Source organism: Lolium perenne, chromosome 1, assembly GCF_019359855.2.
Source record: "Lolium perenne isolate Kyuss_39 chromosome 1, Kyuss_2.0, whole genome shotgun sequence".
Taxonomy (NCBI): Eukaryota; Viridiplantae; Streptophyta; class Magnoliopsida; order Poales; family Poaceae; genus Lolium; species Lolium perenne.
The window spans coordinates 4,801,127-4,814,047 of NC_067244.2; the positions used below are offsets into that span (position 1 = coordinate 4,801,127).

General features: G+C 46.1%; 1 protein-coding gene across 1 annotated transcript; it reads left to right on the top strand.

The window, feature by feature from the left end:
- The first annotated feature begins 9,609 nt into the window (after positions 1-9,609).
- Positions 9,610-11,323, top strand: LOC127311455 (uncharacterized). The gene is made up of 3 exons (XM_051342207.1): positions 9,610-10,653; positions 10,734-11,060; positions 11,138-11,323. The coding sequence occupies exons 1-2, from the start codon at positions 9,709-9,711 to the stop codon at positions 10,950-10,952; spliced, it is 1,164 nt and encodes a 387-aa protein (XP_051198167.1). The 5' UTR covers positions 9,610-9,708; the 3' UTR covers positions 10,953-11,060; positions 11,138-11,323.
- The last annotated feature ends 1,598 nt before the right edge of the window (positions 11,324-12,921 follow it).

Consider the following 12,921-nt stretch of genomic DNA (forward strand, 5'->3'; position numbering starts at 1 on the left):
CCAAGCCCTGTGCAGTTCCCAGGCTGACGGTTGTCTTCACTGGGAGGCCAAGCTCATGGGGAGAGGTGCCTATACTAGGGTATGTAAGTGAATGGTTATGGTTGGTAGTCCGCACACGGAGTGTGATAAATCAGGGCCAGTTAACCCTGACAGGTTATTGCAAATGTTGTGGCACAAGTGTACGACCTCTGCAGAGGGTAGAACTATTCGAATAGCCGCGTCCACGGTTATGGACGGTTGGAAAGGCCATACTGTTCCGTCATCAGACCATTTTCAAAAATGTGGCATATGACTTGTGACTTGAACTTGAAAGGTGAATGGTGAATTTGACTTGAATCACAACAGAGTTGTGGGAATGACACTAATGTCCCCACTTGAGTTAATTAGCAAATAAAGAGGCTTTACTAAAATGTTGTGAATTAAAATTGGCTTTATGCAAATAAACTTAGAGTTTAGCACCCCCTTATTATAGTTGATAGTGCTTACACTAGTATTAGTTTGCGAGTACTTTAAAGTACTCACGGCTGTGTCCCTGGCTATTCAAATGGCCAGACTATGAAGAGGAGTACCCGAACCAGGAAGAAGGACAGCGGGACGTCTATGACAACTAGGATCACTCCTGACGTCAACAGTTGCCTGTGGAATAGATGGACTGCTACTACGCTACTTCGCTTCCGCTATGTGTTTTGTAATTGATCAATAGATCCTCTACTATTGTAATGAGACTGGATCATGTGATCCTTTGTTGTAAGACAATTATGATGTTGTAATGAATGATGTTCTGTGATATCAATCTATTATGTCTCGCAAAATCAATATTCCTGGGATTGCGATGAATGGCATAATAGGCATCTGGACTTAAAAATCCGGGTGTGACAAGTTGGTATCAGAGCCATTGTTGACCTTAGGAGACCCTAGTTAGAATGGACGTCTGAAAAACTTAGTTTCAAAAAAAAAACAATGAAGTGAATATTTATAAAAGCTTATTCTCACTCTTACCCTTGAGATCTTTTTCAAAGAAAGAAAATCCATGCTCTATTTTCTTTGCAATTCTACATAAAAGTTTGCACACTTGATCACTTCTCTAACTTACTTACCCAAATTGCTCACAGATGGAGTACCAATGTGAGTCCTATCAACTTGGTCACGGAGGAAACCTGATGTTCGAGAAGGATTTGAAGCAACTAGTTGAATACTTAGGACGCCGTACCCCGAGTTCTTCGGAATACCACTCAATAATCAACCAGGAGGACAACCTCGGTGGGAAGTTACTGCAGATCTACGAGGAAAGCTTGGAGCCCCAATATGGGAAACCATATGGTTTTTGGTAACAGGAAACACTTGGAAGGATGGAATAGCTAGAGCCATGCAGGAAGCACTTGCCCGTCGGTGCGGACAAAATGTGAACAAGATCAAGAATACCCGCTTCATTTACTACCCAAGACATGATCCCCTGGGAAGACCAATAACCATGCCCCCGCACCCGGAGATGAACCATTATGTAGCACACCTGGACTTCATGCTGTACAAGACCCGCAAGGAGTTAGACAACGCCCTCGCCTTTCACCAAGCACATTACCCGTGAAGACGAAGAATCCCCCCTGAAGAGTAGTATCTTTAAAGCACTTTCGTAGGTGTGAGTTGTATCAGGATCCCCTGGTATCGTAGAACGAGGGAATGGTTCTTCAAACCAACGGTGTGTTAGTTTTGTAATGTGTGATGCTTGGTATGAATGAAAAAGTGTTGTTGGTTTTTTACCCCCGCAACACTACTCAAATTTTCAAGTGATGAACTTTTTAAAATTTAACAAAACAAACCATAGAAATTTCCCTCTTATCTCATCATCTACCTCGATATTCAGATGGCCCCACCAACCCGCAGCGCCAATCAAGACGCCATGATGCAGATGATGCAGATAATGATGGCAGACCGCGAAGCCGAAAGAGCTGAAAGACAAGCCAACGTAGCTGCACTACAACAGATAGCTCAGAACAATCAGGGCCATGGAAACCACGATCACCCTGGATCAAAGTTGAAAATTTTTCAGAACACCAACCCTCCAATATTCAACAAGACTGAAGAACCCCTAGATGCTGATGACTGGCTCCAGACAATGGAGAACAACCTCGAAGTTGCGGGAGTTGAAGCCGCAGAGAAAGTGCTGTTTGCCACGCACTACTTAGCAGGACCAGCAAGAGCCTGGTGGACAAGTGCCCGTGCAATGAACGCAGGACAGATGATGACCTGGGAAGACTTCAAGCTGAAGTTTAGCAAGTACCATGTGCCCCAAGGACTAATCAAGAAGATGAGAGACGAGTTCCGCGAACTCAAGCAAGGAAGGATGTCCGTGGTGGAATACCGCGGCAGGTTTCTTACTCTGTCAAGGTACGCCCCGGATGAGACCGACACCAACGAGAAAAGGAAGGAGAGATTTCTGAACGGACTGCACGACGAGATGCAAACCGTGTTAGTGAACATTCCGTTCGCTGACTTGGAAGCCCTGGTGGACTCTGCCATACAGATGGAAGGGAAGCTACACCAAGCCAATGAGAACCGCAAGCGCAGGATGATGAACCAGAATGGACCCCACCATAACCAGAAGTACCGCAACAACTCTGGAGGATTTACCCCAAGGCACAACAAGCCAACTGCTCAGACGTATCGCCCAAACTACACCAACAACAATGGAGGACCCCCGAAGCCCGGAGGCAACAACACCAACAACCCCAGCAGCAACAATAACAACCACAACAACAACAACAATGGGAACAACAACAACAACAACACTGGCCCGAGGACGGGAAGCAATGCCATTCCCGTCACTCCCAAGGACAAGTCAACTGTAAACTGCTATGAATGTGGAGTTGTGGGTCATTACTCCAATGAGTGCCCCAAGAAGCTTACCAAGATTGCCGCCAACACCGCTACACCTGCTCAGCAACAGCGCCGCTTTGCAGGAAGAAGGAACCAAAACAACAACAACGGCCGTTTCTACCACATGACTGCCAATGAAGCCCAGGAAGCCCCTCAGGCCATGCCAAGTATGTTCCCCTGTTAATCTCACAGCTCCATCTTCTTAGGAACCTAACTTTTCTTAAAATCTCGGGACGAGATTTGTTTAAGGGGGAAGGGTTTGTAACATCCCAAAAATTTCAAAACAAACAAAATGAATTTCTCAGTTCCAAATTTTGGAACCAACAAAAACTTTTATTAAATTAAGTTTGATACATAGAGATCTTGTTTAATTCTTGTGCTATTGCCATGATTGCTTGTTTAATTAGTATTTTAAATACTCTTAAACCCTAAACCTCACATTCCTTTTTACCATCCAAGTTAAAATAAAATAAAAAGAATTTAAATAAGAAAAAAAGCCATATGTGCCTATGGCTATTTTTATAAAACTTTACCATAGGCCTTTCCCCTTTATTTAGAGGATTGGAAAACCTTCATAAACCTTATCTAGTACTCCTCAAACCAATTCCAAGTTGAAACCAAAGAAAATAAAAAGAAACTAAAAATGCCATAGAGGCATATGAGAGTAAATAGCAAATTTGTGAAATTGAGGATCTTAACCCTAAGACTTGTGGTGAATGGTTGGATCACTCCTATATACCATTTCAACACTCAACAACATCAATTGGGTCAAGCCAAGTCAAATTAAAAATCAAATGCAACATATGCATAGAGGCATATGTGACACCTAGCCATAATACCCAATTCTTGCCCTATGACTCTAAACCTTGACCAAATGATGTGAAACCATCTCTCAACCTAATATAACCCTAAATTGACCCTAACCCATGTCCAAGTAAAGCAAGATGAACATTTTCCAAGAATAATGAAATTTGACATATCACCTCTTATGTGTTATGGCCATTTTTGCAAATCTTTGAACAAGACCATTTGAAATGGTTTCAATGGTTGGAAAATGTTTCTAAACTAATAAGAATCACTTTAGAGTCAAGAAAAGTCAACTCAAATGGAGAGAAACCAAATAGTGAGAAATTCCCAATTTCACTCACATACACATAAGGCCAATTTTGCAAATCTTCACCAAAGGCCACCATTGCTTGATCTATTGTTTGTAAAACTCTTATATATGATAAACAAACACAATTTCATCAAAGAAACAAGAATAAAATCAAAGCAAATATCAAAATCAACATACATGTGATAATGGTCAAAAGTGACTTTTATAAAATGTTCCCTACTTTACCCCCTGGTTTTGACTTTTCTTCAAACCAAACTTGGTCAACTATTGCCATGTCATCTCAGACCATGTCAAGGTGAACAACTTTCATGTTGACCACACATGCTAACTTTGACCAGGTTGACCAGTAGAGATTTGACAAGTGGAGACTTTGAAATTATGAGAAGATCATACCAATTTTGAAACTTTGCAAATCTTCATCAAAATGAATACCACCACCCCCATTCCCTCACATTAAACATATAAATAAGATCCACCAAAGGAATTTCCAAACTTTGAAAACTTTTCTCTTGCGGCCATTTTCACAAGCACCTTGTGGGCAGCATCTATTATGAAGCCCATGCTGCAATTCTGGTTGGACCAAGTCCACCTCTGCCCCTCTCTGCTGCTCTGGAACATCCCTGCACCTCTCCTCTACCTCACCCTCCACTTGCCTGCCCTTGCATTGGACCATCTTGACCAGAATCAGACCATGCCGGCCACCTTGTCACTCCACATGCTCACCCCCTCTCCTCTCCCATCCAAGCCACTCCACCATGTCAGCTGCCTTCCCCTGACCCTCCTGAAGCTGCTCCTGCAAGCCATTGACCAAGATGACGTCGACACCGCCCAGGCCACGCGCACCCAGACACGCCCAGACACGCCCAGCAGCTCGCCAGGACGCGCACCAGGACGCCTCTGGACGCGACAGGACGCCGCCATGCCCCGTCGCCTCGCGCCTCCCCTCGCTCTCCCCAGGCACCAATCGCGTCGCCACGGTGCCCTCAATCTCCCAGACACGCTCACCTGCCCTCGCTCGCCCTGTAGCCATCGTCACGGACGACGAACTCCCGCCACCGTACTGCCATGCTGCAAGGAAGAGAACGACGCGACCCTTCCTTCCCCTACCTCGCCACGACGCGCGTCAGTCTCGCCTTGACGTCGCCAACAATCCACGCCCATGCCTTGCCTCTTCATCGCCCTGGAACGACGAGCTCGTCATCGACCCTTCACGGCACCCCGCAGCACCCCCTCGCCCTATAAATAGAGACGCCCTCCGATCAAATTGAGCACGCCAACCTTCCTCCCTCATCTCACTACCTCCCCTCGAGCAACGCCGCCCACCAATTTAGGCCGTAGCCCTCGAATCGCTTGCCGGAGCTCCGCCAGCACCCCTGCTACCTCGCCGGCGACTGGAGCCCCCATTGGAGCCGCTGTTGGTGCCAGGAGCTTCACCACCATCTTCCACGACCTCCGCCCACCTCGCCGACGCTCTCCCGCCACCAGGTAGCTCCCCGACCCCCTATGCTGGCCGCCGGTAGGGTTTGGTCTCCGGTGAGCCTCGTCGATGATGAGGATGGCCGCCAGCCGTCGATCCACGTTCTAATCCTACGGCCTCAGCGTGGCGTACCGATTCGCCTGTGAGCACCCGCTGACAAGCGGGGGCCACTGTCAGGCAGCCCGCTGAGATGCTGGGCCGGCCCACCTCTTTCCCTCGCTGTGCAGCCCACTAGTCCTCCCGCCAGCCCAAAGTTTGAATTCAAAATTTTCAGAGTAGATAAATATTACAAACTGGTGCCAACTTCAAATTTAATTTTCTCCAAATCTACTTGACCAAATTTTACAAACTTTATATATTTGGAAAGCTTAGAGTTTTCTCTACACAATGCCACTGGATTCAAACCAATAGCTATTGTAGAATTAAAGTGAGAAAATAAACAAGACAGGGACTTTTCTGCCTTAGAATAATTATTAAAAATCAACCACAAATGCTTTTAAGTTGTTTCCAACTCCTATAAATCACATTACACTTGTACTAATTGTTTATGCAAAAATATGCCATGCTTACTTTGAATGATCATGGCCTAGATGAATTAAAGGACTATATGGCTATTTATAGTCAAAGATATTGTCCAAAACTATTAATAAATCTCATGGGAATGTTTCTCCCATTTAAATCTTGTCACCAACCATTCAAAATGAGGTAGAGACTCTGGTCATTTAGGTCTCATATGATTGGTTGATGATATTAAATCTCTACCATGCTAGGACTAAAGTGTATGAGGTGCTCACCTCATTTAAATCATTTTCTCAAATAATAAGTGTGAAGAGGTTGACTTTGGTCAACCTAGGTCACATATTGTTCATGAGAGAAATTAAATCTTAATAAGACAATGAGAGGAAATTATTTCTCTAAGTAATTAAAGGTAAGACCTAATTTAGTATGAGAGGAAATTATTTTTCCTAATTAATAAGAAAAAACACATCCACCAACTTAATAGTAATATGTGATGCTAGTTTAAGTTGTGTGCTTCATGCGTGTGCCTAGTTTAGTAAATAAGTTTGGTATGATGATTGTGTACCCCGTATTCGTATTTTAGACGCTAGTACCGAGGAGTACCAAGAGGAGGAGGAGGTCTACTTCCAAGGAGAAGAAGACCACTTTGACCAATTTCCCAACCAAGGCAAGCTAATATTCTTGCAAAGTGCAAAGCTCTACCAGGGCAAGGCACACTCACCTATTACTTTATGCTTCATGATCCCATCCCAAGTTTTATTCTTGCAAAGTTGTTACTTTATTTATTAAAGCTTACTTTTATAGTTAACTTTGGTCTAAGTATAGAATAGTACAAGAGTATCAAACTTAGCCTAGATAGCTACAAGCTAGTTAGCACCCCTCATGACTAGTTGCTAGTGCTAAACTAAAATTGACTACTCTAGATGGGAACTTGTGAAAACCAATGACTTTGAAAACCTTGGAATGACGAGTCATTCTATTGAAAGATTTTGAAGGTGAATATGACTTGTGAATGCCATGGTGAACTTTACAAAAACTGATGGTTGGGTTCGGATGCGATACCATTCCAATTTTTGAGTACCCCCACAATACCTGATTATGGGTAAAGGCTTAACTAGAAATTTATGTGCTTTAGTATGGGTTCCCTCTAAACAAGCGTCGTCGGGGTTATGCCGAGGGCTGCCTCCACAAAGAAATATGAAATGATGTGAGATGACGTGAAATGAGGTGAATGTCCGGCCCAAGCCCTGTGCAGTTCCCAGGCTGACGGTTGTCTTCACTGGGAGGCCAAGCTCATGGGGAGAGGTGCCTATACTAGGGTATGTAAGTGAATGGTTATGGTTGGTAGTCCGCACACGGAGTGTGATAAATCAGGGCCAGTTAACCCTGACGGGTTATTGCAAATGTTGTGGCACAAGTGTACGACCTCTGCAGAGGGTAGAACTATTCGAATAGCCGCGTCCACGGTTATGGACGGTTGGAAAGGCCATACTGTTCCGTCATCAGACCATTTTCAAAAATGTGGCATATAACTTGTGACTTGAACTTGAAAGGTGAATGGTGAATTTGACTTGAATCACAACAGAGTTGTGGGAATGACACTAATGTTCCCACTTGAGTTAATTAGCAAATAAAGAGGCTTTACTAAAATGTTGTGAATTAAAATTGGCTTTATGCAAATAAACTTAGAGTTTAGCACCCCCTTATTATAGTTGATAGTGCTTACACTAGTATTAGTTTGCGAGTACTTTAAAGTACTCACGGCTGTGTCCCTGGCTATTCAAATGGCCAGACTATGAAGAGGAGTACCCGAACCAGGAAGAAGGACAGCGGGACGTCTATGACAACTAGGATCACTCCTGACGTCAACAGTTGCCTGTGGAATAGATGGACTGCTACTACGCTACTTCGCTTCCGCTATGTGTTTTATAATTGATCAATAGATCCTCTACTATTGTAATGAGACTGGATCATGTGATCCTTTGTTGTAAGACAATTATGATGTTGTAATGAATGATGTTCGGTGATATCAATCTATTATGTCTCGCAAAAACAATATTCCTGGGATTGCGATGAATGGCATAATAGGCATCTGGACTTAAAAATCCGGGTGTGACAGGCCTTAACACTTCATGGGCTTCTCCCAAATATGCACAAGGGTATCAATGCCATGGGCCCAATTAGGTGTACCCATGTCAGTAGCCCCCGAGATTCTACTCGAGTCGTAGACTCGGGTTGAATCTCCAAATCTTGACTCATTCTCTTGTAAGACGAACCCGATATTTCGGGTAAGCAACTTTATTGTGATTTAACATATATTTTGTCTTGGGGATATTGGTAAACGAGCCTGGTGCTTTAGATGGATCAGGGACCAGTTAATTGCTTTTGGGCAAAAACAACGAGAACCTACCTCAAAATCGAGTCCCCGGACTCGAATTCGGTATACTGGCGTAATTCAGTTCGTGCCGCGGAGGTCTTATCGAATCCTGAATTCCAGTTTTGTGTTTTTTGGTACCCAACGCGTCCGTCGGGATTTTGCATCATATCATTGATATGGAAAACATCTAGCAGAGCGCAGCTTGTGCAAGTGCGAGGCCACGCAGGACGGATCCTGGGGTCTTACCTTCATGTCTTTACGAACATGGCATTCAGACATTTATCGCGGCGAACGCGGTCTGAGGATATTTTTATTTTTCATCGACTGCCTTGTTTGGCTGTTGCAGTTGCTAAAGTTGTCGGGTTCTTGTTTACCTGAAGTTTTGACATTTTACTCGGGTGCGCAATCGGTGCTCCCGATGGGAGTAATTGATGAGTCTAAGCATCTGGTGTTTACCACCGATAATGGACTCGAAGAATTTTTCTTTTCTTCTTTTGGCTAACTTTCCTTGCTGATTTTTCTTTCCGTCGGGTGCGCGACCAGCGCTCCCGATGGGAGTAGCCCCTGAGGCTATGTTCGGGTACTTGTAGCCGAGCATAGGCTCAAAGATTTTTATGCATCCGAAAAAACTTGTAGCCGAATTCTTTTTTACTTAGGCATCATTCACCTTACCTGTTTATGCTTTTACTTACCTTTATATGCAGATTGTATCTCTATCGGGTGCGCGACCAGCGCTCCCGATGGGAGTAGCCCCCGAGGCTATGATCGGGTGCGTGCAACCGATCATAGGCTCAGAAATTATTCTTCCGGTCAAATTTTTACTCGATTGAACCTTCTTCTTTGTTTCACTTTTTCTCTACCCGAAGCTTTTTTCCTCCTCGCTAATGACGTCATTGCTGACGATGATGGCGAGTTCGAGCTCATCAGCAGATGCTGTGATTTGACGCATCATAGATGGGCCCATGATGCAGTCTGACACAGGCGTGATGATGTCCACAATGCCAGATTTGACCGCACGACCGCACGAAAACCGAGGCATCGTGCGGCGCGTCGTGCAGTTACTTCCTTGACTTTCGCCATAGTGGGGCAAATGGCTGGACGGTTCATTTTCATCGTGCCACGCGGTTACCCTAGATGGATGCCGCGGGAACCGTCCATAAAATCAAACGGCTCTCCTTGGTCGATCCATAGGATAAAAGGGAATCTTTCACTGTGCCCGCGCCCATTCTCTCATTGCGCCGCCCATCTTCACGTTCTTCCTCTCGCCGCTGTTCTTTCCCTCCAGAGCTCAAGCTTTTCTTCTCTCCTCTCCAATTTCCTTCACCAATCACTTCCTCTGCCAGCATGGGGAAGAAACAACCAGCCACGCGCACCACGGGCACCGCCGGCGACGCTACCTCAGGGAAGTCTCGAGCCACAGGATGGGAAAGGTCAAAGTGCACCAAAAACGACCTCCACAAGATGCGCCAATTTGGGCTGCTTTCCGCGGCAGCGGAGGTGAAGCTTGCCGGCGACAAGACCGTTCCCCGTCCTGACGAAGGCTGGCGGGTAATGTTCCTCGCCTTCATTTTCCGTGGTCTTTCCCTTCCTGCCCACGAATTTCTTCTTGGGCTTCTTTTTGTTTACGGCGTGCAGCTTCATCAGCTCACGCCAAACTCCATCTTGCACATCGCGTGCTTCATTACCTTGTGCGAGTGCTTCCTGGGCATCGACCCACACTGGGGCCTATGGAGGCGTTTGTTCTTTATCCGGCGAAACGCGACAAGGACCTCTGTCCATGTCGGCGGTGGCACCATCATCTTTGTTCGAGCCGAAGCCGAATACTTTGACTTCAAGATGGCCGAGTCCATCCAGAACTGGCGCAAGAAATGGGTCTACATCAAGGACGAGAAAATCGGAGAACAAAAGTTCGGTCTTGCCCCCTTCGACCCGACAAAAGAAGTGAAGAAGCTGAAGTCGTGGGATCTTCCATTGATTGAAGCCGAATTCCAGGAAACCAAGCCTCTTGGGGCCCGGATCCACGCCCTGCAAACCGGGGAAGGCAAAGATCTGTCGGGTCTGCAAATCATGACTCACTTCCTTCGGGTGCGAGTTCAGCCCATCCAAGCGAGAGTCCATGCCATGTGGTGTTACTCGGGATCCAAGGACCCGACAAGGGTTTCCAAGGAGGACTTGTCCACCGCTGAACTCGAGAAGATAGCTCGACACTTCACCACGCTCACCGCTTCAGACAACATCCCCTCCCCTTGTCGAGTTACACCGTTTGACAAGAAACATCCACCACCATCTGTAAGTTTTTGGTTTTACTTGTTCTTCTTGACTTGCTTACTTTTTCCTTAGTTTTTCAATGCTTTTCTTTGACTACGCAGGATTACATTTTCCTTTCTTGCCTTCCTCCAGTGCATGAGGGAGGGGTAGAACCCGAAGCCGCTAAAGAATCTGAAGCTACGGTGGATCCTAAGGGAGACGCAGAAGCTATCGAGGAAGAGGAGGATGCTTTATCCGAATCTTACCATACCGAGGTTTCACCCCCCTGCCAATTCGCAGGACGAAAAGGCCAGAGGGAAAAGGAAACGAGCCGATGCTGACGAGGGCTCTGAGTCTTCGAGTGCTTCACAGCCGAAGTTTGTTGTCCCAATTAGCTCGGCTGCTCCTGCTCCCCATGATTGGTTTGACATGACCGAGAACATCAGCTCGTAAGTTTCTTCTGTCTTGCAATCTTCTTCCGTGACCTATATTTGCCACTTTCTTTAACCCAAAGTTTGGACTGCAGGGACAAGGAAGAACCTCCAAAGGACGCTACTGCTGACACGCTGCTGAAGGCGTTCATCGTGAGCCAAGTAAGCCAATGAGTCCGCGGGACTAGACCGTGGACTCACAAATATTGAAGAATCCAGAGGAAAACCCCCTGGCGCCTCCCAAGAAGAAGAGTAAGAAAAGTGATGCTAACAAGGGCATCCAAATTCAAACCCAATACTAAAGCAATGTTCACTCGATTTGTTGAGGAAGTGTGGTTTTTGCGTACTGGGATTGATTATGCCGAGAAAGGTAAAAACTACTATATGATCACCTTGTACTCAAAAGGTGATTATGACTTTGTTAGAAGAGGAGGACCGTGGATATATAAGAAAAACGCTCTGATTGTGAAGGATTTTGACAAGATCTTGTCCAGCCATCTGAGATCAAACTCGATGCCGTTCCTGTTTGGGTAAGAATATATGATGTGCCGTTCCAGAAGCAGGATTATACATGGGGTATGCGATATGGCAATGGTCTAGGCGAGGCCTTAGAGGTGGATGTGCCAGAGTCTGAAATTAAAAAGCAGGAGTTTCTTCGCGTAAGGGTGAATCTCCCTTATGATAGGAGGCTACAAACACACATAACAGCAGGGATCAAAGGGAAACCTGAACAAACTAAAGTGTTCAAGCTCATGTATGAACGTGTGCCCTATTACTGCTCACATTGCGGATTCATGGGGCACAAGAAGGATGATTGCGAGAAGTCGCGTCTGGGGATACCATCTTTGGAGTATGATGCCATAGAGCTGCGATGCAGCCCATATAAGAAATTCGAATATCGGAGTCATTCTATTCCTCCAGCTGGGCACCCCAAGGCAAAACGCGGGCTGAGCTTCTCAAGCTTTGGGAGTGCTGAATCTCGGAAACAGTTCAACCGGGGCAGCAACTATGGAACACAACGTACAAGTGGTAATAGTGCTCAAAGCCAGCCTCGCTCAAACTCCATTGACCCAGAGATGCCCCCGCTTGCGGATGACATTGTGCACAGGAGTGATTGATGCCGATGGCCAGATCGTTGGGCAACCTGTTTTATCTGAAGAAGAGAGAAGGCTCGCTGAACGGATTGCGGAACTGGATATGTCTCCGAACCAGCATGAGAGGAGTGGTGCAGAGTCCAAAGGCCGGAACACCTCTGAGCCCATCATTCAATTCCCCGATGAGGATGGCCAGACCATGGGTGTGGAGGGGCTAGAGTTTCAGTTTACGTAGAGATGATGGCACATGTCCAGCGCCTTCGATACAATGAGACAGGGGCCTGGTAATCTGCCCAGAATGTCAGGACCTCATGCGAGCGATATGATACCTGCGTTGCAAGGCCTATCTAGCCTGCAGGTCTCTTTCGGGTCTGTCAATGACACCTCTATGCCAGCGGCTGACTCTGTGCTCGGCAAGCGCTTGGCTGATCAAGAAGCTCAGGGGGAACTTCATGACCAACAATCAGATGGGCACGCGGAGAAGAATCTTGGCGGCACCCCAAAGAAGGGGAAATTGCAAGATGTGTGGCATGGAAAGGCCGGTCAGCGTGAGGTGGAGGTGGTGTACAAGAGAAACAAGAAGACGACTCAAGCTGGCGCAAAGCTAGCGGGTAAACTGGCGAGACCAAACGTGTGGTCTCGCCAGCAGCAATGAGTTGCCTATCCTTCAACTGTCGGGGGGCCGGGAACGCCCCGACAGTTCGTGATATCGTTACTATTTCCCGGGCTTCAGATGCTCGTTTAGTCTTCTTGTGTGAAACTAGGCAAAATAAAAATAAAATGCG

What these genes read in the sequence shown, in the direction of transcription:
- LOC127311455 (XM_051342207.1), top strand. Translation starts at nt 9,709, where the DNA reads ATGGGGAAGAAACAACCAGCCACGCGCACCACGGGCACCGCCGGCGAC. An exon ending in AGAAACATCCACCACCATCT is followed by an intron (nt 10,654 to 10,733) that starts GTAAGTTTTTGG and finishes TTGACTACGCAG; the next exon opens with GATTACATTTTCCTTTCTTG.